Source organism: Camelus dromedarius, chromosome 12, assembly GCF_036321535.1.
Source record: "Camelus dromedarius isolate mCamDro1 chromosome 12, mCamDro1.pat, whole genome shotgun sequence".
Lineage (NCBI taxonomy): Eukaryota > Metazoa > Chordata > Mammalia > Artiodactyla > Camelidae > Camelus > Camelus dromedarius.
The window spans coordinates 41,770,282-41,797,479 of NC_087447.1; the positions used below are offsets into that span (position 1 = coordinate 41,770,282).

Here is a 27,198-nt window from a genome sequence, read left to right on the forward strand (position 1 = left end):
TTCTATTCTGTTAGAAAATTTCAGTTTTGCAATACAGTGTTATCAATTATAGTCACCAGGTTTTACATTAGATCCTCAGACCTTATTCATATTACAACTGAAAGTTTGTGCTCTTTTGCCAACCTCTCCCTATTTCCCCCAGCATTACTCTAAGTGAAATACACCAAAGACAAATATCTCTGGATTAATAGAGCTAGAGAATTCTGTCTTTACATGTAGATAATAATAAATTTAGTCTGTTATTTGAAATGTGTTAGCCAGCCAAAATGTGTATACTTTGATTTCCCTAATTATTCATGAATGTCTTTGCAGTATTAAATGTAGACTGAGTATGAAGTTTGCTAAGTGTATAAATCATCTGAGAAACAAAGTCACTGTGAAAAAAGGCCATCATGTTCATATCATAAACTTTTAGACAACTTTGAATTGCTTTTTAAAAATTGAAATATAATTGATTTACAAAATCATATTAGTTTCAGGTGTCCAACACAATGACTCAATATTTTTACAAATTATACTCCATTTAAAGTCACCAAAAATAATGGCTGTTATCCCCTGTACTGTACAGTACGTCCTATAGCCTCTTCATTTTATACATAATAGTTTGTACCTCTCAATCGCTTATCTCCCCTCCACCTCATAACAAAACAGAAACAGACTCACAGGTATAGAGAACAGACTTAATGAATTGCTTTTTGAACCATGAAAGAATGCCTGCTTTTAAGATTTTTCTTTTGAATAAACTATTACTTATTGTTTTATTTGGATTCTCAAGAACTTACATTTATCATCATTGGACTTAAGTGATGCTGCTTTTATGTCAAAATGGAAATAATATCTTTGTTTCAAAATTCAGAATTTTTTAGTTTTTCTATCCTTGATTTCATTAGTCTCATGACCTGGTATCTAAACAACATTGTCTTCTTCCCTAATCTTTATCTGTTGTTATTACTGTGTTTACATCTGTCCTTTTATTTGTATTTCAAAAACCTCAATTCAAGTTTTGAATATCCTCACAGCAAGTTTTATCCTTAGCACCTAACACAAGGCCTGGCATTGTGTTATTGTTGAATAAATGAATTACTGCAGATTTTCTGGATACATCCTCTTAGCATTCTGCCCAGTTTTCCAGATCACAAAAACTGATAGCTTGTACTAAAACTCCAGTTACAGTCATTGCTTTCTGTGGCAATTCATTCTGTTTTTTGATGGTTCTCATTCTCAGGAGGTTCTTCCTTTATATTGACTCAAAAATATGTCCTCTTAATGACAGCTTTTGGCTCTAGTTTGCTGCACTCTTTCTTCTTCCATATAGTAGCTCTTCACATATTTGGAGAAAGTTCTTATGTGTGCTTCTTAAAAAAGTTTTCTGACTTAATCTTTTTATGTAATAATTTCCAGACCCTTTACCAGTTTGAAAGAGCTTGATCTGTCAGGGTTCCTCTTACAGTCTATTCCAGTTTGGACTCTTCAGTGACAAGGAATATGGGTTTATCTGGGCTTAAGAGGGAGGAATATCGTAAGAATACTTCAGGAGTTTAATGACACATGCTACAGTGCTGCCAGAATTTATTGGAGGTAGAACTTAGACAGCTGCACAGCCTTTCTGTGTGTCATTTCTGCTGCTTTCTACATCTGTACTGTTAACCTTTTTCTGCTGGCAAGTCTCTGCTGGAGGTTTCTACTGTTCTGTAATTGGCTTTACACGTGACCCCCTATGGTTGCCTGAGCTCACAAGTCTTGATAACATCTTTTTAGCTGCTGTAGTCTCTCATTTCTTCTATTCATAATTTGCTAGCAGAGGAATCTGACTTGTATAGGATAACTTTTTATAGCCAGGTCACTCTGGTCATAAATTGCTTGCTAGTTTTTCTGTGTCTTTGCCCACCTAATAGTCCCATTCATTGATTAAACAAGTCTTTTACTAAGTATCTAATATATACCAGTAATTGTTCTCAATGCCTACAGCAGTAAACAAATCAGGCCAAAATCACTGTTTTTATTCTAGTAAGGTGAGACAGACAAGTAGCAATAAATATAATTAAATTAATCATTTCAATATTTCTGGTTGGTGGGAGGGGAGGTAGGACTGTGTGCTTCTAACATGATTGCTGCCCTTTATTGAACTGTGAGTTGTGCCACTTTTGACAGAAGGTGATGTGGGTAGATGGATATCCTATGTCAGTGTAGATAACCACTGACATAATTGTTTAGATAAACATACAAAAGATTTAGCGAATTATGCATTAGAGTAGCATTTCTCAAGGTTCAGGGTGTGTGTTAAACCAAGTCGTATGTATATATTTTGCACATTTACACTTTAAGCACACACAAGGCATTCAAATAATTTATGTCAATTAGTACAGTTAGCACATATCAAGCATCTTGTTTTGTATAGAGCAGAGCATGTAATTAACCCCTACTCACTTTTCAGTTCTGCACATGAACTTTTTCCTCATACTAATGAAACTCTACACCTATAGCATACTAGTTAGCAACCCCCAAGAATACTGTTTGACCTCCTGGGGTCATTTGGCAAGGCCAGAACAGTCACTTTGCCTGGGGGGTGATGACTGGTTGGATCATCCTGGGTCACTAGCTAATCTTTGTGGCTGAGCTGTGTAGTCTGCAGCCCTACCAGAACCCAAGGGAAAGTGGGTTGCCACACATTAAGAAGGGGAAAGTGTGCTTGATCACGCCAGTATTTCCTCACCCTTCCTAAATTTGTTTGGGGCAGTTTGTCTAGCGTTTGCACTTTTTTCAAAGAAAGCTATTTCCAAATGTGCTGGTATCTTGCCAAGAGTCCCCCTTTTAATGTATGAACTCCATTTGGTCATCATATTTCTTGATTTTATGATGGAGTGGAAGAGTAGGGGCTCTTAATTCACAGTGCAGATAGGAGCTGTTTCCACAAGCATTCTGACTGACGTGACCTCATTCAACTCTGGACATAAGGATTAATCCACAGGTGGACATATGATGACTCTAGAACAGTCTTCCCTCAGTATGGCTTGCTCCTCAATATACAGTGTCATCTTGTCAGCATTCTTAAGTACAACCAGTATTTCCTATATAAGAATGATTACAGATAAAATATATAAACTTGGGAAATAAGTTTAAACATTCAGACTAAGTTTTTTTCCTTTCCAAAAGCATTTTTATTTTTTTAAACATTTTTTATTGAGTTATAGTCATTTTACAATGTTGTGTCAAGTTCCAGTGTAGAGCACAATTTTTCAGTTATACATGAACATACATATATTCATTGTCACATTTTTCTTTTTTTTTCTTTTTTTGCTGTGAGCTACTGCAAGATCTTGTATATATTTCCCTGTGCTATACTGTATAATTTTGTTTATCTATTCTACATATGCCTGTCAGTATCTACAAATTTTGAACTCGAGTCTATCCCTGGACCTAACTTTTAAAAACTGAGAAACAAGAATCAGACAATGTCTTTACCTTTGTAGGGTACTTTCATAAGTTCCTTGAAAGTTGATAGCTGCAGCAATTTACATATTCAAAACCAAGTTATTGTAGCTCTTTCCACATTTTACTTGTGGTGAGATACCATTTTACCACTTTCATTTTTTAGTTTTCTCACCTTATTTTCCATTATTATAGAACAAAGTCTTATCACTCATGAATCATATTTCTGTGTGCATTTATAAATGTTACATCAGCATTTCAAACTAAGCTTTCATGTTCTTGAAAGACTGCATATCATTATGAAATCAGTAAATAACATATTGCTCTGGAGAACTTTTGAAAGTTAATGCTTCTGCTAAAGAGGAACTTTTCACCTCTCAAATTGGCAGTAACTAAAACAAATTTTAAAAATAATACTTGTTGTTGAAGGTGTAGTGAAAATGCCAGTCTCATTCTTATATTCAGAATGTAAAAAAAAATATTAATATCTTTCTGGTGGGCCCTTTGGCTTTGTGTGAGTTTTTAAAACTTTCATATTCTTTGATCGAGTAGCTGTATATCTAAGAATTTTTCCGAGCAAAAGTGAGGTGAGGATAAGATTTTTATAGAAAAATGCTTTTCATAGCATTAGTTGTAGTAGAGAAAATAGGAAATGTATGTTACAATCAAAGGCCCATTATAAAATATTAAGTAATATACCAATATATAAAGCTAGGCTTAGTATTATCTCAATTCTGAAGAAAAAATACATGTGTATGAAAAACGCCTAGGATAAAATCCAAATGTTAACAGTAATTTTCTTCATGTTTGGGGTTATGGGTGCTTTTGTCTTTTTATTTTTGTGTATTCAAAATTTTTTCTGCAGTTAACATTTATTATTTTTATAATTAGTAAAAATTAATATGATAAATATTTTGTGAGCCTACAATACATGAGGTATAACTTTCAATGTAGGGACATCTGGTTAAATAGGATGAGATAAATAACATGCATTTATCTCTGTTTAAAAAGACAGGGAGATTTAAGCTTGAAACAATTTCTGTCAGTATTAACGACTGTATTAAACATTTAGCTCAGTATGAACTAAGTGCCAGGCATTCAGTATGCTGGGTGCTTGGTCATACAGAGACAGTACTGAAGGAACTAAAAGCTTGTTATTTCTTCTGTAAAGTTTCCCATGGTTTCTCTTGTATATTAGGTTAGATTCTCTTCAGTCATTGTACTTACCATGGTATACTGAAATTATCAGTTCATTTTTCTTTTTCTCCTAGTAGCTTATCAGTTCCTTGAGGATAGGGGTCATGTCTTTTTCACTGTGTATCTGTAGTACCTAGTAATTTGTTGAATTAGCTTTACTATGTAGGTAAGAAGTGGTGATGCTTGAGGTGGATTTTAAAAAATGAGTGTCTATGATAAATGACTTTTAGTTTAGTTTATTCTTAATGAAATCCTTCATTCCTCTGTATTGACAGGTATGTGAAGAGTTACTGTACTGCAGCAGTTGTTAATTTTAATGAATATGTTTTTATTTCAACTTTTTCAAATGTGATCTCAGTTTTAGAACATAGTTCTGAGTTGGTCAGTAAAATGAATTTAGGTTTCCTTTATCTTTTAAAGGGAAGAATTTGGTTGTAAAGTGATTCAAGTCCACATGAGAGCAAGGTGGGGGAGTTGAATTCCCAGGAATGAGGATAAGAGATGATAGTGGATGATTCAAAAAAAAATTGAATCAGGGTTAAGGTTTCCTTAAGTTAGATGTACAAATAATCAGAATGTTGTCATTTTTACTCCAAAGTGAGTTGGAACAACCTGTAGAATACGCAAGCACGTGAAGCTCTTTACAAAGTATAGCAAAAAGCAGTTTAGATGTAACACGTACTTTCCTGCCCCAAATTACTCACAGATTGCATCCCCAAAGTTTAATTATAAGTTGATCTGGTTTTTAGTGTCACAAAGTAATTGTATAATAACTATTATATAGACCAGTGATTTTCAACCAGGGGCATTTTTGTCTCCCAGAGCACATTTGGCAATGTCCTGGAGACATTTTTGGTTGTAGCGACTTGGTGGTGGTGGTGTGCTATTAACTTCTAGTGCTATTAACTTGAAGCTAAGGACATTGTTAAACATCCTGTAAGGCACAGGATAGCTCCTCCCCTCCCCCAACAAGGAATTATCTGGCCCAAAATATCAGTAGGGCTGATGTTGAGAAACCCTGCCTAGATAATGGTCAAGTTTCTGCAGAACTCTAAAAATCTTTATTTAACTCAGAACAGTGTTTATCACCTATAACTGAAATTTAGTGCTAACAGTACCATTTAGTTTGTCACTTAAAATTACTTTGTCTTCATAGGAAAGTTCTTAAGTTTCAGCTTGAGATACTAAGATTGCTTTCCTTATTGGGAAAAAAGGGCAGTTACTCCCATAGTGGAGAGGCTCCACATTTCAATGCCTCTCTTTTTCCTAGCTTTCCCTATATGTCAGTTGTTTAAGAGTCTGCAGGATGAGGATTGCCTATCATGTCGGTATTCTGTTTAGAAGGTAGTTTTATGCCATTTAAAACTTGAAAATATTTAATCAGTATATCAATTTAATTAACAAGTATTCTTTTAGAAATAAGTGTTAATATAAAGAGTATTCATATTTTTAAGTATGCTATAACCTAATTCACGCTGATTTTATTAATAGGGTCAGGAGCAGGTCTGGGGAAGATAATCCAGAGATTTCCACAGAAGGACTGGGATGATACACCTTTTCCACAGGGAATTGAATTGGTAAGTTGATATTGTACTATCTTACTTTAATAATGATACTTTTCATGTTAAATTTATGGTTATATTTATGTTGCAGTTACTTTTAAATAATTTGGTGATTTAACTGAAACACATTATTAGAAAGAATTCCCCCAACTAGTGGCTTCAGTGAGTTTGTCACTAATCAAATATTTATTTTTTTATTTTTCTGAAAATTTCTGGGTCATTGTTACAGTGAAAACTAAACGAAAAAACACAGAGAACCAAAGGCTGGTTTAATAATGACTGATCATGGTTTGAATTTGATCTTGAAATCAAACTCTGAATTTTTTCTCCCTGGCTACAGGATTTGTATGTTGCTTTATAATAGCACAACTCAACTGCTTTGTATTCTGTCAGCCATTTTAAAAGAATTTAATGGTTGAGCATAATTTATGATGACTAGGACATTCTAACTGGTGGTGGGTCTGTGGTGTTAAAATGAGAGACTAAAAAGATGATCACTAAAGTATTTTAAAATGTAACTGTCAGGTTTGGAGTGTGTGTATATATGTATATGTGTGTATTATATTGTGTGTACATTTACACACACATATATTAGCAGTGTTCTTCAAAACAGTTCTTATTGAGAGAACATTTGGAATAATGGGACAGTGAAGACAAGACTGCTTGGGTTGAAATCCTAGCTGTACAATATGACTTTTGACAAGTTACTTGTCTTCTTGAACAGCAGAGTCTTCATCTATAAACTTAGGATAGTGACAATACTCATCTCATAGGGTTACTGTAAAGATAAAATGGTAAACATACAAATAAAATGCTTAAAATAGTGTCTTCCATAAAGCAAGTGCTCAATAAATGAGGTAGCTTGTTAATATTATTATTGTTATCATTGTTGCTGTTTGTTTGACACCTTGCAACACTTCCCCCAGAGGAAGAACTGTTCATTCTTTTGTTAGCATGGATCAGAAGTATTTATTAGGAATAAAACTGATGTTGGAAATTGTGGATCTTCTTATCCTAGCAAATGACTGTCCATTTCTGCTTCACTGAGGAGAAAAGACACATTGCTGAATGTTTAATTTTGATTGTTATAACCCAGTTGTGTAAAGAAGGCTGTGGGTTCTGTAGACCCACAGAGAGGGTGAATCTTGAGTTTTGGCATTAAAAACAGGGAAGGAATGTCGGGATCTATGAGATAATAGAAATAATTAGTGCTCTAGGATCCTAGTTCCTGGTTCCTGAAACCCTTGTGGTTTCCTAAGTGACAAAAGTACTAGGAGCATCTTTTGTTTTAATATTTAGGCTTTGGCCCCGGTTCCTGACACAGGGTTCCTGAAACCTTTGTAATCTCCTGGGTGATAGGAGTGTCTTTTGTTCTAATGCAGTGACTCTGGGTGGGCTCCTGGATGGCTCCTGAATGGGGACTGGTCACTGGAAAGACTGAGCCATGATTAGAAGCTTGGAATTTTCAGCCCTGTCTGCCATTCTCTTGAGAATGGAAAAGGGCTGAAAATGGAGTTAATGATTGATTGTGCTTACGTGATGAGCTACCATAAAAATCCCAAAAGTATGGAGTTTAGAGAGCTTCCAGGTTGGTGAAACATCCACATACTGAAAGCATGATGAACCTCAACTGCACAGAGACTAAAGTTCCTGTGCTTGGGACCCTCCCAGACCTTATTCTGTGTATCTCTTCATCAGGCTGTTCATCTGTATTCCTTGTCATATCTGATAAACTGGTAAATGTAAATAAATGTTTTCCTGAATTCTGTGAGCCACTTGAATCCAAAGGGGTGGAGGTCACAGGAACCTCCAATTTGTAGCTGAGTCGTACAAAAATTGTGGGTAACCTGGGGACCTGCTACTTGTGATTGGCATCTGAAGTGAAGGTTAATCTCGTGGGATTGAGTCCTTAACCATAATCAATCAGTTAAATTGTAGGACACCCAGCGGATGCTGTGGAGAATTGCTTGTTGTGGGGGGGAAAATCCCACACATTGGAAGTAAAGAGTTCTGAGTAGGGTAAAAAGTTACCACACAGATGGAGAGGAGAAGTAGATTTTAAAGTAAGGGATCCAACGAAAAGTAGCTTTCGGGAGAGCCCTTGTATTCCTTTCTCTTCTCTTCCACATACCTGTGAATACTAGTAATTGGTCTTACAGTGTGAACAGCAAGGTGTTTGTACTATTTAAGCTTTTAAATTCTGTTTCACCATCCTTTTAAGTGATGACTGAAAGGGGGAAATTGTGGGGCTGGAAGCCTTTTAGAACTTTTTGTAAGTTCCTGTCTCCCCTCACATCAATGTGTGGATAGAAATAAAATACATCAGTTTGACAGTATGAATAGTGAACCATCTTTATAAATTTCAAGAACAACAAACATCGTTGGGGCAGAGAGAGATCATGACTTGACTGTAGCTATCTAGCTATAACTGAGAAAGAAAAATTTTTGTTTTTCGAAAGCTAAGGCATAGATACTGTGATGCCTCTGATATTTCTCCAGTAGTGATGGAGAGACACATATTGATTTTAACTTAGTAAATGGATATTTTTTCTTTGTATGACAGATACTCCCATGTTCAAGCATGGTCAGTGTCTCCAATAACAAGTAGAGTTTTGTGCTGCTGGGTTGGTGAAATGGAGGTGTTAAGAGGTAGCATAACTTCCTCACCTAAGATTTTTTTTGACAGTTTCTTAGCTGATTCTTTGTGAAGCATTTCAAAAATTTTGGGTAGATTTAATATTTAAAGAATATTTGATCTGCTGGATTATATTGGGAATTTTCTTTTTCCTTTAAGTTTTCCTGTCACTGATAGCAATTCTAATCTTCTAATGTCTATTGTACTTTGTCAGGTACAGAATAAATTTATCTATCAAAGCCTATTTTAGAACATAATAGAATCATTAACTGTTAAATTTTTATTGTCTTATGATTTATTGCTTTGTGCCATACTTTATGTGTTAGAGATGTGCAGCTATTCTGCATATGAATAACTTGAATAACTGTTAAACTGTGTAATCTAGAGCAACCCCTGCAGCTTCAAGACCAGAGTTACGCCTAATAAAAATTTAGTCTAATTGAAAGTGATCTGGCTCAGTCCCAAAGTGATTGCTGGGTGATAGTGACCCTTTTCTGATGATTTCTGTGGAAAAAAATTTTTTACCCTTTCTAAGGCAGTGGTAGTGGAACAACTTTTAGCATATAACTAATGTTAATATCTAACAGTTGTGTTTAATTGATAGACTGTGATGAATTTACAGATTAGATGAATGGAGTTCATCCAACTTAAAGTAGGTAAATTGAGGATTAGGAAGCTTAAACTATTACATTACGGTTTAACAACTGAGATGCAGCAGAGCTAGGATTCAAACCCAGGTCTTCTGACTTAGTCTCAGCCAAGATCTGAGATTATTCTGAGAGTGACACTTTAAGCTATGGTTAGGATTTGTATTTTAGTGTAAATGCAGGGTCTGAAAACAGGATTCTAGAATTTGGAAGAACTAAAGTTCAGAAATGTTAAAAGAATGCTGTGTTGTTAGAAATCAGCTTCACTAAACTTTATGACTTGCGGGAAAGGATTTTAGGCATTCATTCGTTAATAAGTTAAATACCAAATTTAATTTAGAGGATGCTGAATTTGGTCTCTCTGCTTTTATGTAAAGAAATTGCCTTCTCTTTCTTCTATTGAGAAATGCTGAACTTTAATTTGGATGGTTTTTAAAAATAAAAATATGAAAATAAGCTAAACCAAACATAATGACTGCTTTTCCAATTCTGGGATATTTTTATCTTTTTCTTGAGCCTTTTAGGCATACGTGGAAACCACAGACAGTCATATAAATAAAGTTTCAGTTAATTTTAGTGACAGTATTTCAAAGAAAATTTAAGAATTGTTTTGCAGAGGCATTCTATGGCTAACAATCTATTTCTGATTGTGGGAAGCAACGTTTTTATTGGCTTGGTTTTAGGCATTAACAGAATAGTATTGTTTAGGCACTAGCTCTTTTTAAAAATGCTGTCTCAGAAGTGAATTTTTAACATTGTAATTCAGAAAATGTGCCATCATCTTCACTAGGGAATGTCTGCGTTGAGGCATTTGTAGATTTTTCTAATTTTTTTTTTTTAGAAGACTAAAGTATTGTGATAAAATTTTGTGGCTTGAGTAAAAGGAGATTAAACATTTGGTTAGAATTTCTGAATTTAAGGTTCTTAAGATATTAGTTTGGTTATTTAAGTTATAGACTAGTGATTCGACTACCTTATATGCGAATCCAATTTTCTATATTCGTAAATATAGATTAGGGAGAAGAGGGGGAATATCTTGTATTCAACATTCTGCAGTTGTAACATAGGAGAAGTAGCCTAAGTATGGGATGCTATTTGAGGACAGAGAAGTATAAGTACTATGCAATGCTTTATTTCTTTAAGCTGTGTAGAATGCATTGAATACCACAAATGGGTAGCAGTTGTTCATCCAACCTAGATATGAATACTGTTTGATCAGGAAACTGAGAGTGGGAAGGATGGAAGACAATTTTCTTTGCTCTTCGTAGAAGAATATGCATGAAAGGAGAATGAGAAAGGTAGTGAACACATCAGATGACGGAATCAGGGTTCACAAAGATTTTAAAAGGCTGGAGTTTTATATATATATGTATGTGTGTGTGTATATATATATATATATATAAAGATTAAATATAATAGGTGAAAATGTAGGTCCTGTATGTGAGTATAAAAAACTAGCTGTGTAAGTAATTATTTAGAAGAAAGATAGGCAGGGTACTTTCCCAGCCAGAGAGATTTGAGAAATATAAGAAGACAGCTAAAAAATACATAGTTATAAAAGATACCTTACAAAAGATATTAGGTAGCATCTAAAGCCTCTGTGCTGAGATAGGGTGCTTGATAATGAGTTCAGTTTTAAAGATGGTGTAAAGAATGTGTGGAAAACCTCTTGATTTTGCATAGAGTTGAGACTGATAACATAAGAACACTGCTATGAAATATGAAGACATGGCTTTTTGAAACATACTGAGGACTACAAAAAAGGACTTTTAATATGTTCACAAAGCGAGTGGGATATAAATGAAGTTTAAGCTGGAAAGTGGTGGTTGGAGCTCACGTTTTTGTTTCCAACTCCCAAAGAGACATTTGTCTCTTTGAAGTAATAAAACTGCATGGCAGATAGGAACGTGATGGAGTCTAGAGGGTGCATCTGAGGTAGTGAATTCTCTCAACATCTCTGAGGTAGAGGATCATCAGTCTTAGTGTTACTCTTCTCACATTCTTCGGTGCTCACTTAAGTCTATTTGTTACACTGTACTAGGCTTTCAGTTACTTTCAATTCTACTAATGTACAAATGCATTGATAGCCATTATGCTGGATAATCTTTCATCTACCCAGTCTCTATGGTCTGCTCTTGGAACCACCTTAGACAGGATTTTCTTGCCATGCTGGCATTCTGCTGTATCTGATGCTTTGATGCCATAGAGAACTTCCTGAGGAAGATCCAGAACTACAGTACACAAGCCTAATCTACAAATACATGTTGTTTGCAAACAGCCTGGCCCTGCTACCACATGGAATACTGCTATTTATCTCTTGTGTAATTGTCTGTCGGATCACTGCTGTGGTTTATTCTATACTTTTGAAATTCCAGGTCCCTCTTCTGTTCTTCAGTTTCTATTGATCCCATGTATTAGCTTAAAAAATGTTTTCCTGACTTTATCTCTTTAGCTATTCTCCAAATTCTACATTATAAAATGTTTCAAATTCTTCTTCATTTGCTGTCTCCATTTCTGTAAGGGACTAGTGTGGTACAGTGGAAAGAATATGGGATCTGAAACTTTACAACCTTGAGCAAAGTTAATTTACCTTTCTGATAATACTGCTTTTCCTACAGGGTTATTATCAGGTGATTCTCTATTAAAATTTTAATAAACTGTAATGTTACAATTTCTTGCCATCTATTCTTACCTCTTACATCCATTTTACTCACATCTCAGGCATTTATTCTGAACTATAGTTTATGTCCTTTCCATTCTGAAATTGCAAATTTGAAGTTTATTAATATTTTCTGAATTCATTAAGTTAATACTAGGTGTTATGATAGATAAATCTTGAAGCCTAAGTAGCTAGAATGAAAGAAGCTTTTTTTCTTTTTCACTTGCATAAAGTCTAATTAATGGCAGTGGGGTAGATGGGACAGTGACTTGCCACTTCAAAGTGTGGTTCTCAGGGTCATCTTGGGCATCAACATTCAGTTAGTAGAGTTTTAAAAGAAAGCATGGAACACTCCTGGGCATATATCCAGAAGGAGCCCTACTTCAAAAATGGTGAAAAAGTATGTGACAATGAATATATGTATGTTCATGTATAACTGAAAAATTGTGTTCTACACTGGAAATTGACACAACATTGTAAACTGACTATAACTCAATAAAATTAAATTTAAAAAAAATTTTTGAATAAATCAAAATAAAAATAACCCATGGGAAAAAAAAACATGTCAGCAGGCAGAGTGAAATTGATGTTGCTGAAGACAACAAATAATGCACATGTTAACTCAGTTATGATGATTTGCAGTTTCATTTTGCCTATTATCCAATTATTGCCACATTCATTTCTAATTTCAATCCCATTGTGATTTTTTCAGTAACTCTTTTGTTGATACTCTTATAATATCACCTGTGCTTTTTAGAACAGTACTTAATATATAATAGATTCTCAATAAATATGTTGAGCTTTCTGAATTAAAAAAAAAAGAAGAAAGCATGAAAGATAGTAAAGGTTGGTTTTATGAGGTCGGCCTTGGATACTGTATATATCACTTGTATCCTGTTCTATTCATCAGAATAGATAACCACAATTATCTATAACCACAGTTAATTATAATGAGAGTTTGGCAAATAAAGCCTAGATATGTGCCTAGGAGAGAAGTGAAGCATTTAATGAACAACTACCTTTCCTCTGCCACAGTGTTCTTGCTGAATTCAATGATTGTTTTGCTTATCTTAATTCTCCTTGACCACTTTATTTTCTGACATTACTAATTCAATCTTTGTGGTAAAATAAAAAATAAACATTTATTCTTTATCTCTGTTCCTGGCACAGAGTTCCTGAAACTTTTGGAATTTACTGTCTTTTGTATGCTAATGGGATGGTTTATGAGTTTAAGGAACCCCAAATACCTTCAGGAAGGGGACTGGTGTGCTAGAGGAATGAACCATGTGATTAGAGGGTTGAAAATTTCAGCCCTACTTGGGAGGGGAGAGGGCCTGGAGATTGAATTAAGTCACCAATAGCCAATGAGCGAATCAATCATGCCTACCTAATGTAACTTCCATAAAGCCCCTAAATGAAGGGGTACAGAGATCTTCCCAGCTGGTGAACACATTGGGAAGGTAGTGTGCTTGGAGAAGGCATGGAGGCTCTGCCCCATTCCCTCCCTTTATACCTTGACCTATACATCTCTTTTATTTGGCTGTTTTTGAGTTATATCCTTTATAGTAAACTGGTAGATGTAGGTAAGGTCTTCCTGAGTTTAGTGAGTTGTTCTAGTGAATTATTGAACCTAACTGGGGCAGTTGTGTGAACCCCTCAAATTTGTAGTCTGCAGGCAGAAATGTGGATAACTTGGGCACCCCTTTTGCAGCTGGCATCTGAAGTGAGCGCAGTCTTGTGGGGCTGTGCCCTGACCCCTTGAATGTGGGGTCTACACTGACTCTGGGAAGTTAGTATGATGATTGAATTGAATTGTTGGATCCCTAGTTGGTGTTGGAACAAAAATACATGTTTGGTGTCAGAGAAAATACAACAGTCTTTATCATGCCAATTTTCTCTTAATTTCAGTTAGTTCTCTCCCAATTTTTGTTTTGTTTTGTTTTTATTTTTGTGGCCCCTATACTACCGACTTTCTGTAAGAGTCAGTTTTCGTTTATTTGATGTTTTGTTTTCTCTGGGAAGTGGTGGTATCACTATTCTGTCAGTCTTTTGTACTTGAATCTTAGTCATGCCTTTGCTTATCTTTTTTTTGCAACTCTTGTGGTCTAAGTTTATTGCCTACATGTCTCAGACAGAGCAAAGCCATATTCTGGTATTTCTTTCTAATGCTAGGTTACTAATGTGGGGTGGATCCTGGTAACAGATAGCCTGGAAGGTTTAACCAAAGGTAGTTCTTGCCTAATTTCACTTGTAGCAATTTGTCCTATAGCTGAACTAACACTAGGATAAATATATATTATTCAAATCAGAATGCTTTTGAGAGTGAAAGGTAGTGAATTGGAGGACATGCATACACTGGGACTATCCTTAAGAAACTGATTTGTATGGTTACTTATATATATGCATGTGTAAAGTTATTCATGGCAGAAAATTGGAAGCTACCTAAATGTCCATCAGTAGGTGACTGAATTTGTGGTGCCACAGTCATTCATCAGAATATAACACAACTGTTAAAAAGTATGAGATAAAAGATGTGCAAATGGCTAAAAGGCACATGAAAAGATGCTGACATCAGTAATCCCTAGGGAAATGCAATTCAAAACCACAGTGAGATACCACTTCACACATATTGTGATGACTAGTATTAAAAAAACAGAAAATAACAAGCGTTGGCAAGGGTGTAGAGAAATTACAGTCCTTGTACACTGTTGGTGGGAATGTAAAATGGTGCAGCTGCTGTGGAAAATGATGTGGCAACTCCTCAGAAAGATTGGGATCAGAATTACTGTATGGTCCAGCAATTTCACTTCTGGGTATATACACAAAGGAATTGAAAGCAGGGACTCAAGTGGATTTTTATATACACACATTCATAGTGGCATTATTCACCATAGCTAAAATCAACCCAAGTATCTGTTGACAGATAAGTGGATAAAAAAAATGGTATATGTATACAGTGAAATGTTATTCAGCCTTAAAAATGAAGGAGATTCCGATATATGCTACAACAGGGATGAACCTTGAGAACGTTATGCTAAGTGAAATAAGCCAGTCACAAAATGTTAAATATTGTACAATTTATGTGAAGTACCTAGATTAGTTGACTTTGTAGAGACAGAAAGTAAAGTGGTGGTTGCCATAGGTGGGGGTGGGGAGGGAAGAATGAGGAATTGTTTAATGGGTATAGATTTTCAATTTGTAAGATAAAAAGTGTTCTGGAGATGGTTACAGAACAATGTGAATGTACTTAATACTACTGAACTGTACATTTAAAAATGGTTAAGATGATAAATGTATGTACACTTTACTAGTAGTAAAACATTTTTGGAAAAGTATGACATAGAGATTTATTCAGTGACATGAATGAATCTCTAAGACACATTGTATAGCAAATATCCAGAACAATTTGGAGAAGAAAGAACAAAGTTGGAGGACTTGTACTGTGTGATTTCAAGACATGCTATAGAGCTTAATATTCAAGACAGTGTGGTGTTGTCTTAAGGATCGATTTGTAGATCCATGCTACAGTCTAGAAGCAAACCCATGCATCATGGTAAATGTGTTTTCAATAGAGTTGCCAAGGTAATTTAGTTGTGGAAAAAATAGGGTTTTTAACAAATGGGGCTGAAACAGTTGAATGTCCATTTGGAAAAAAAAATTAGCCTTGACCCTGCCTCACACCATACAGAAAAAATAATTTGTAATAGATCATAGACTGTAAAAGCTAAAACTATAAAGATTTTAAAGGAAAACTTAGGAGAGCATCTTTGTAACCTTTGGTTAAGCAAAGATATATAGAACACTGAAAGCATGAATGAATAAAGTTTCTTTGGAATACTTGAAAACCCTTGAAAAATAGTATATTATCATTCAAAAAAGGTAGTCAGGTAGTAAGAAGTCCTGTTTTTGTTTCATAGATCTCACTTAGATCTGGATGCTACTGGGGCTTTCTGGTTTTTTCGCTCTTTACCTTTAGTGAGGAGGAGGAGACTGGAAGAAATGAGGGGATATAGGTGATTCTAGCAGCACTTCACCTAGAAACTCAGCAAAATTTCCTCAGGTGTTATTTATTCTTCTGAGCCAGGTTTTCTTCATCAAGCCAGAATTTTGGGTATATTCAAATCTGTGCAATGACTTTTACAATAGAACTTCTTTATCAGAATTTTAATTGCTATAGATGGTAGCCAACTTTAGATACAAAAACATTATTATATGTGAAAGACTGTGATTTGGAGGAAAGAATACTGAACTCTGGGATTTTATTTATCTGTATCAGTATATATACCTATATATAGATATATAATTTGATTTTAAAAGGCAACAGCCATTTAGAGAGAGAACATCAACTCTCTAGGTCGTATAATCTATTTTCACTGGTATATAAGGAATGATATGTTGATACTATCCATCCTTCCACGCCCCAGTTCCTGGTCTAATCAAGTTCTTTGATGATCCCAACATTCTACTTACTGTATGAAGTATGTTCACATCTTTTTTCCTGAGTTTGTATTGTGCTTCGAGTATTCATGTGAAACTTTCCCCACTATGGAAATGGTCATTTCCTTATAACTTAACAAATGTGTCAGTTTTAAAAAGTGAAGTATTTGGTGGCCTCTAGTGGTACTTATGTGTCTATAAAAAAAAAATCACTGATATCACCAATGTACAAAATTTTAGGGGGAGAGAGTTTCTAAGTTAATAAAGTGCAAATATGTATATTATTGAAGAAAAGTTTCTTAATCTTTGATAACTGAAAGTTTATTAATCAGTTATAAACCTGTCAGTTATGTGGCTGTGTCTATTACAGCAAATTTTATCTTTCCTTACTTTCAGGAAGGAAATAGACTTTCCTTACTTTAAAGAAATGCCTTGAAATTATTTATATATACACATACACACACATATATATATATACATGTCTTAATTTAGAAGTATTTCTATTTTGCAGTAGTTTAGTATTGCACTGAAATGTGTCCATGAAGGAGGATGGTAGAATGATTTCTGACAGCTCCTTAACTATAATCAAAGCTAAATAATTTCAATATTTCATAAGTTAATCCTTCATAAAGTTTCTTTCTTTAAACAGCTAATTCTGTCTAGCTTAAAGATACTTTAAGTTAGGTCAAGAACTATATGTGGAAATTAAGATCATTTCAAAAATTGGGAAAATCTGTATAAATTAAAGATTTGGAAAGCTAAAGAGAAAAGTGACAGTTTTAGGTAAGTTAAATTTATTTTAAGTGCTAAAATTTGTCTCCATTCATGCTAAAAATTAGATATTAAAATCTTAAGTCATATAGCTACTTACTATTGGCTGAGATGATAATAAAACCCTCTGGTCTTTTGACTCTCTGCTAAAGCTTTTCTAAAACTAAAATAAAATACTTTCTTGCGTTAGATGGGGCAAGCTGATTTTTTAAGAAGGTTTTTTTTTCTGCTCCTAAAAAATAAATAACAAGTCTTATTCTAACTAGGAAGGTTTAACTGGCATTAGAAAGACATGAATAGGAAAGTGTTAACTTTAAAACATTAAAATCAGAAGGGTCTAATGACACAAATCTTTGATAATTAAGGAGTTGGCAGCTTTTATTTCCTCCAAAAGTAGACCATATTTACAAGAAATATGCATAATATGGGTGAACTTAGAAAAACTTTGGCAGCCTTAGTGTTATAATGAAAAAGTTAGATTTTACTCTAGAATTCCTAACTGACTGAAGATTTCAGTCATTTAGGACTGAAGGGTAGTAAGATCTTCAGTATTTTTCTCCAGTTCAGTACTTTGTACTTACTTTGGGACTAGGACTAAACTGCTATAAAACTTACATGAGAAATACTATCAATTTTCTAATTAATTGTGGTTTCCATTGCTTGAGGTTCACTGGGCTCTTTCCCCAGTCAGTGACTGCTTTCCTGAGGCTTCTGAGTACTGATAAAATGAAGTAGAACCTTGGATTCTGGCTTTAAATGTTTTACTTTCTGACAGGTCAGAGAAGTGGAAGAAGAGACATGTTCTGAGTTGAAAAGAGCCACAGGAAGGCTCCCTGCTCATAAGTAGTATTTTCTACTTATTCCATCAACTAGAAATATTTTAAACTGAATGTGTCTTTAAAATTTCTAGACGATGCATTTTAATTCACGTGACTGTATACTTATATTAATATTGTTCTTCCTAGGTAATGTCTGTAATTTTATCTCACGGAACAGCATGTTGCCTTTTGGTGACAGTGACAGCTTTTAAGTAGAATGATATGATTCTACTGTTACTAAAAGTGAAGAATTGTTTCCTAAACAAGGAAAGGGGGTAAGAGTGGAGTCCAGAAACTATAACTTAGATATAGATCTCTGGCGATTTTTATTTTTATTAAAAATTTTTAAATAAAAAAATTAAAATTGAGGTATAGTTGACATACAATATTATATAAGTTTCAGGTTTACAGTGTAGTGATTCACAATTTCAAAGATTATAGTCCATATATAGTTTTAAAAAAGTATTGGCCCTATTCTTTATGCTGAACAATATATCCTTGGAGCTTATTTATTTTATACATGGTAATTTGTACCTTTTAATCCCCTGCCCCATCATACCCCTCCCCCTTTCCCTCTCCCCACTGGTAATCACTAGTTTGTACACTATATCTGTGATTCTGTTTCTTTTTTGTTATATTTACTAGTTTTATTTTTTAGACTCCACATATAAGTGATATTATACAGTATTTGTCTTTCTCTATCTGACTTATTTCACTAAGCATAATACCCTCCAAGCCCATCCATGTTGTTTCAGAAGGCAAAATTATATTCTTTTTTAATGGCAGAGGTAGTATTCCATTGTGTGTGTGTGTGTGTGTGTGTGTGTGTTTGTTTGTATGACATCTTCTTTATCCATTCATCTGTTGATGGACACTTAGGTTGCTTTTATATCTTGGCGTTTGTAAATAATGCTGCTGTGAACATGGAGTCTATGTATCTTTTTGAATTAATGTTTTTGTTTTCTTTAAATACTCATCCAGGAGTGTAATTGCTGGATCATATCTGGAGACTTTTAAAATAAAGATTATTAAAGATTATTATAGCTTATGAGCATTTATGAAAAACACAACTTTTTTTGTAGTTTGCTCATTTGTCCAGAATTTTGCTTTCAAATTTACAGTCATTTTGACAATTTAGCTATGATTTAATACCAATTCATTCATTTAACAGATATTTATTAGAGGGGAGGATATAGCTCAAGTGGTAGAGTACATGCTCAGCATGCATGAGGTCCTGGGTTCAATCCCTGGTACCTCCTCTAAAAAAAAAAAAAATCTAATTACTTCCCCCTCCCCAAAACACCCACAGTTATTGAACACTTACTGTGTGTCAGTCATTAAGATGGGTGTTGACAATATGGCAGTGAACCAGGTAAAATTCCTGGTGTCTTAGTGGAAGAGAGACTGGCACTAACTATAATGAATAAGTAAATTATATACTATGTGAGTAGTGATAAGTACTATTAAAAATAATAAAGTATTGGCAGGAATAATGTGGCGCATTAGTTTGTAAATAACCAAGGCAACCAGTTACTTGTTGCTGCTTGCCAGGTAGTCTAATGAAAGCAGATGAGCTAGGTTAAATTAGAATTTTGCATATTTATGATATTACCAAGCAAATTGTAACTATATACTTTTAACCTTACCAAGTTATTAAATAAAATATCTTTAATATGAAGTAGTGATAGATACTAGTTTCTTGGCTTAAATGGCCAAGAATTATTCAGACAGATGAGTTGTACATGATAGTGATTATAATTTTATGTAGTCAGATAGGTTACACATTTAATGTGCAACATATTTGTATATGATTCAATATTTTAAAAAATATTTGTATTCCATACAAGAACAAAGAAAGAATAGAGAGATGTAGAGCCACGTATTTGCAGTTTATCATTAAAGCAAGTTATAGTCAAGTATAAAAATCTTGTGTATTTCTATGTTAGTTCTGTAACTGGGCAATTGCTTCACTGATACAAGACTTTCCAAATTTAGGCTTCTAAAGAAAACATGGTTTTATGTATTTTTGATACCAGGGACTTTCCCCCCCTATTTATTTGTTAGCATACATAATATAGCATTTAAAGATTTATTCTTTTAATACAATCCATGGACTTGATCATTTTTTAGATTAATTATCTAGTTTCTAAATATAGAAAAATATAAATAAGGTTAATTTGTTCTTTAAGATCAGTAATGTTTAGTGATTCTCTTTCACTCTTGTTTTGTTTTGTTTTCTCCTGCTTGACAAAGATTTGTGTAGACTGGTTAATTATGATGCAGCCTTTAGTTATTGGTAGATCTCTGTAAAGTTCCTTCCTATAATAATAGAGTGTGACTCTCATTTAAAATCATCTTTGGGTAATGATAAAAATGTCATGTATTCTTAGGGGTTGGAAAGGTTTCCTGGCCAAATTCCAACCTCCCTTTTGATGATTAAATTAGTTTGTATACAATACTCTTGCCAAGTGGTCATGTAACTTCCAGTGATTCATCCTTAAGTATTTTCTTAGTGCCTGTTAGGTGCTGGACAATGTGTTGGATGCTGAGCATATAATGGTAAATAAGACAGATGTGGTCCATGACCTCATATTCTGTCTAGTAGCATTTGTATAGTGATGATAAATTTGCTTGTGTATGTAGTCACCTTCATAGTCTTATACGCATCATCTTCAAGTGTCTTGTTCTATTCCACAAATTCATAAGAGTATTAACCTGACCTATTCAGGTTAATACTCCAGTTGTGGTTACTGTATTTGAAAATACTGTGTTTTTTTCCTTCTCAAATGCCTGTTTGCTAAATTTGTATTAAAATTTGTACATATTCATCTTTTCAAAAGTTGGAGGTTCCAGAATGTTTGGATGTGTCATTAAATTACAAACATACTACTCTTTACCTAATAAAAATTGGATTTTCTAGAACATATGCAGTGCAGAATGTTGAATATTACTACCCTATTTAATTACATTATACTAAGAGTGTGATTTCAGACAGATAAAGTTGAAAGTTATTAAGATGGAGATCAGGTCCATGTAGGGCTAAATGTTATACTATGTAAGTGTACATTAAAATTATAATTAAGTTGCCTTTTGCTTTTCAAAAAGAAATACCAACTTGAGCAAGTCTTTGGACATTGTTTTTGGCTAGCTTTTCAGTGGATCATATTAGAGACTGGAAACTAGTGCCAGCTATTCCTAGTGGAGTCATGAGCTATTGCTACTGCTTTGGCAGTCATTTTAGAGGTGTTAGCTACGGTGCTGCAAGAGTATGAAAACATTATGAGAACATCAGATCATGAGAAGTTAACTACATATTAATATCTGTGGCAAGTTTCAAATACCACTATTGATATATTTTATAATCTCAAATCACCTTAGCCCTTTGGTTCAGGTAGCTACTCCTTGTTTGTAGAGGTAAGAGCTCACTAATTGACTGAAGTCACTCATACGGCCAGTTACCAAGCAGCTAGATGAGGCTCTTCTTCCAGATTTAAAACAGAAATAAAATAGGAGGGTCCAAGGTATAGATCAGAACTGGTTATTATTTCTTTCTGCCTCCCAAGAGAAAGAACAGTAGATAGCGCTCCCCACATCCTGGCACAAAGGTTGCTGGGAAGTGAGGAATCGTATGAAGGGCCTTCAGAGTTGTTCTAGGGCCTTGGATGACCAGAGGGTTTGGAATAGATTAGAATTTATGAAGGCTGAGAGCAGGTAAGCTGCGGTAGGTGCGTGTGGAACTTGCCAAGTGATGCCTTATGCCACTTGGCTGGGCCATCTGTGTGTGGAGATGTGGAGATATTGAGACCGTGGATGTGAACAATCTTTGATTTACCATATATGCTGTGTAAATAACATCTTCTATGTTGCAGAAAGTGAAAAAGGTTGGAGAGGACTGTGGTTTATCATATATTGTGGATTTTTTTAAAATTTCTTGGCCTCCATGTGGTTCTCTCTTTTTGGTAAAGTCCTTTTAAAGTCTCCAAACTGCCTCATTGATACTCATATGGTAATAGGAGTTAAAATGAAGTACGTATTTAATTGACAGGGTTTGGTTGGATGACTAATTGAATATGAATGCACCAAAGGACCAAAAGTTATTTCTTTCACTCAAATTTGGGTGAGTAGGAGAATAGCAGTACCTAGACAAGATAGAGAGAAAATAGAAATAATTTCAGCTCTGTCCAGTTTGACTCTGCAAATGAATTTAAGGTGTAACTCCTAAAAAGACAACTTGGTAAAGTGATTAAGAACATGGACTCTAGAGTCTGACTTGCTTGAGTTTTAATTCTGGTTGCTCCACTTAGTAACTCTGTGATCTTACTTTACTTAAAGACCTCTGTGCCTCTTTTCCTCAGTCTAATAAGAATAAAAATAGTATTTAATTTACAGGGTTATTATGAAGATCAAATGAATTAATACACATAAAAGTACTCAGAATAGTGCCTAGTACATAGTAATCATTATGTGTTAGCTCTTGTTATTATTGCCATTATTAGGGTATGTTTTCCAAAATAATTCTGTGATTTGATATAAAGCTTATTGGTATAAAAAGCATTTCTTTCATCTGGAGCAGTCCTTTCCTGCTCTTAGTACCTTCTCGAATTTGTACAACCAAGGTGTGGAAAATTAGTTGTACAGTTTTAATTATTATTATTTTAATTGAGTTATGGTCAGTTTACAATGTTGTGTCAATTTCTGGTGTACAGCACAATTTTCAGTCATACATGAATATACATATATTCATTTTCATATTCTTTTTCACCGTGAGCTAGTACATGATCTTGAATATATTAATTATTAAATCATGTTAATCTTACTGTGTATTCTAGGAAAGTGGGAGAAAGAAACAGTCTTTGAAAGTGTTTTATTATAATTCTTTTTGATTATCTTGAAATGCTCTATTGAAAATGTTTATTTCCTACTTTTGTCATCCTCATCTGGACAGTGTTTCTCAGCTCAGTTAAATTTGAAGCTCTGATGTCACATTTCATTTTTCTGTTCCACTTTACTCCAGGACCTTAAGCTTTGCTCTTCATTAGGCTTATCTGGTCCTTTGTACTGTCCTACCCAGGTCAGATTTTGCTCACCTCGACCCTCATACACTACTGAGTGTTCCCATGGAACCTATGGGAAGCAGTTTGCTTTCTCAGAAAAACTAAAACTTTAAGCCTAAAGACTCATCTGGAAAAACTTTTTCAGAAATTGCAGATGAAAGGGGTGGTCTGAGGAAAACTGTCAGACTTGGAGGAAACATAAACAGAATTGTCCATAATTATTGTTGGATCTGTGGAAATCATATAGTCTTGGATTTCCTTCTCTCTTATTTCCCTCTACCCAGTAGTATTTAAATAAGCTATGCATACCTGTTTCTGTCCAGCCCTTGTAAATGTTTAGTGAGCCTGTCTGTTTAATTGCATGCCGGTTAGAATTTAGAGGGGGCCTAGCAGTTTGGTACTAATGACTACCAAAACTTGTGACTTTTATTTATTTTATTTTTATATTTATGAGTGCATTTAAGGTTAGCCTTAAAATAATACTGTTCTCAAGTGAATTCTAATATCCTTTCTTGACTGGAAGAGAATGCTATGCCATTTCAATTAATGTTCTGTCCAATTGTAAGGAAGAGACTTGCTCAGATAGCTTTAAACTGAGTTCTCAACTCTATTTCAATTCTCAAGTTCTATTTCAAGCAGCTCCACTTTGGGTGTCTCATTTGGCTATGCATGTTATTGTAAATTATATTCTTCCATCACCACAAAAGACAGAAGTTTTGTTTAGTTTCATTATTCGTCATGAGCATTCATTGGGCTGTGGTTCAACTGCATACAACAGAAACCCCAGGCAATAGTGGCTTTAATGAAGTATTTTTCTTCCTTGTAACATAAACAGGTCTGGAGCTAGGTGATTTGGTGCTGGTATTGCACTTTTGTGATTTCATTAAAGACTCAGACCCTAACTTTCTACTTCTCCCTTTACGGGATATGACCCTTTTCTTCATGTTGTCATTCCAGACAGAAATAAGGGGAAAGGGTGAGAGGATTAAAAATGTGGCTGAGTCTTCAAAGCTCCAAAAGAGCTTTCCTGGAAGTGTACCTAGTGACTTGTACTTATATGTCTTTGGCCAGAACTAATATGTAACCGTACTGGACTACAAGAGAGGCAGAGAAATGTAGTGTTTGGTGTGTGTGTGTGTGTGTGTGTGTGTGTGTGTGTATTTTGAGCTGGATATATTGCTATCCCCAATAAAGTCTCCTAGTAGTGGAAAAAGGGGGGAAAATAGGTACTAGGTGGGCAGCTAACAGTCTCTGCCACATCCTTCAAAATAGGAGTCCATATAGAGCAGCCTTCAGCAGGTCATCCCTGGACTAATAATTTGTGGCCAGGAGATTAAGATTGGTTTCTCTTGAAGTTTTTGGCTTTGCAAGTCATGAAGAACTACTTTGGCTTGGTTTTTGAAGGGGTAGGGTAGTGTAATTGGCAAGCGCTATGAGGCTTTATGCTCTGAACAGAAGTAGAGTTGTTTAGCTTATGGAAAGAATGCATAACTGTGGGTATGTATATAACTGGCAGCCAGAAAAAAGGATTGACAGTTGCTCTCTCCAGGTAACCTAATCTTATTCCTAACTCAGAATCTTTGATCTTTCCAAACATGGTGATGTCTCTCCTTATGTATTATATTAAAATTACATTTTTTAACTTCAAGACCAGTTCATTAGTGGTTATTTAGGAGCTTTGAGTATTTAGCCATATTTACCCTCTCCTCTCTTCAACTATCATGAGAGAAGAAACCCTTTGTTTTTGCTCATTCTTACATTCCCAATGCCAGGCATATATGAGGTACTAAATAAATATTTGCTGAATAAATGATTGACTGAACGAATAAGAATGGTAGCATTCTGTTTTACTTTGAGTACTCCTAGATTGGGAATCTGCTATTTTAGGAGTTCACCTTTTCGACTTTTATACAGTTCTAGAGAGGCAACATAATAGAATAGAAATGATATGACTTTGGAGTCATTTGCACAACAAACTTTTTTTGATCCCCTGTTGTGTGTCAGATGCTGGAATAGGGAAACAAATAAGTGTGTTCCTTATCTCAAGGAAAGAGGTAGACAAACTTATAAACACTTTAATTATTGAACTTACTATGCTAAGTGCTGTACGTGTGCACTAGTTTCTAAAGGTGCATATAGGAGTATTTTACCTAGGTTGGAACAGTGGGTTTGGAGTGAGCAAGGTTGTGGTCCAGGAACACTTTCCATAGGAGAGGCTACCCATGTGGGTAAGAATTAGTCAGGTGGACGTGAATGGGGATTATGTTCTAGGTAGAGAATACTGCTTGTGCAGAGATACAAATATGAGGATGCAAAGGATATGGGGAGTGAAAGAAGGCATAGGAACCGACTATTGAAGGATTTAGACTTCATCCAGAATACCATTAAAGACATTTTCAGAACAGGTTTTCTCTCTGATGATAGGGGAAGCACATTTTTATCTTTTAGAAGATCTCAGAAATACAGAAAGGTATATGAAGAAGCGTGTGGTCACTTGTAATCCCTTCAACCAGGGGTAACCACTGTTAACATTTTGGTGTATATACTGTCATAATTCCGTAGTTTCTCTCTCTTCTCTCTTTCTTCCCTCCTTTTCCCTTTTTCTTCTCTCTCTCCTCTTTCTCTCCTACCCCCTTCTCTGGCCAGATTTTGTTGGCTCTTAAGGCAAGGACTTGAAAGATTCATTGAAAAAAGAGATTAAGGTATGGAAAGGCAGAATTTTTTGTCTTGGGACTCATTTTCTGAAATAAATGTTACAGAACGAGGCATAGTTTTGGGCGTGGAGAGTTTGAATTTGGGTAATAGGTATGCTTTTTCTTTTCCACAAACACATTTAGCACTGAGTATGTGTCCATTTCTATTTTAAGAACTTTCAAAAATTACATATTTAAATCTCAAGATAAACTTACAAGGTAAGTATTACTATTTTCATTTTATAGATGAGGAAGTTGAGATACAAAGAGGTCAAGTAATTTGTTTAAGGTTTACATAGCTGTAAGTGGTAGAACCTGGGAACCAGGCTCCAGACTTATATCATGGCATTCTGGCTCTAGCATTTATGCTTTTTATGCTATACTATCTCTCAGGTTGAGGCCAAAATGTATGTAAAATGGTCCAATAAATATATCTAGCAGGCATGTCGGTATGCATTTGAAACCCAGGGGACAGGTTAGCCTTGGAGATACAGATTTGGAAGTCATCACACATGAGGATATTAAAGTCATGTCATGAGAGTTAACATTTCCAGTATCTTCATTCATATTCTGTGATAATACTGAGTATGCCTTGTTTCCTGGTTACTTTTCTCTGGAAACTTCCCTTTGGCACTATTCTTTTTTAGGCTATGCCTTACATAATTAGATGTAAAGTTGTAATGCAGAGAAAATGACTGTATTTTCCCCCTTTGAGACAGATGTTACTTACATTAATGCAACCAAAACTGCATTATTGCTTTTTTTTCTTTCCTTAAAGTAACTATACTGTATTGCCTCAACACACATAATTGACCTTGGGGTCACCATCCCGCACTTTCTCTTCTTTGGGTTTTGTTTACATGAAAGTGTACAATGATGTATCTGCCCCATGAGGTACTTACAATTTTTTAAGAGCTAAAATGAAAACTTTATATAGTATCTATAGTTTATTTGAAGTTTGTAATTGTATTCTACCTAGCTATTTTACTTTTCCTTGTCATTTGGGAAGGAGTCAAAGAGCAAAGGAAATTTCTGGAAGGAGCTCAAAATATACACAAAGTTTCCCCAATGTTCCTGCTTTTTGAATGCTCTTAGACATCAGATTTGTGTCCCAGAATTGATTTATACACTTTTGAAAGTGCCTTGTATGAAAAAGGGAAAGTCAAAACAGGATGTGAGGTCATTTAAATCAGTTTTGCTTATGTGAGTAGCCTCTGATCAGATCAAATCAAAGAAATTTTTTTGCTTTTTAAAAAAAATTATTGTTTATCTTTAGAAAAGGAGTATAGAGGTGTG

General features: G+C 34.7%; 1 protein-coding gene across 2 annotated transcripts in view; it reads left to right on the plus strand.

The window, feature by feature from the left end:
• SBF2 (SET binding factor 2) overlaps positions 1 to 27,198 on the plus strand; it is a 382,774-nt gene that overhangs the window by 59,839 nt on the left and 295,737 nt on the right. For both annotated transcript variants that reach the window (XM_031460040.2, XM_031460041.2), the window contains exon 2: positions 6,118 to 6,203. In XM_031460040.2, coding sequence (XP_031315900.2) covers positions 6,118 to 6,203 — 86 coding nt within the window. The remainder of the gene's footprint in view (positions 1 to 6,117; positions 6,204 to 27,198) is intronic.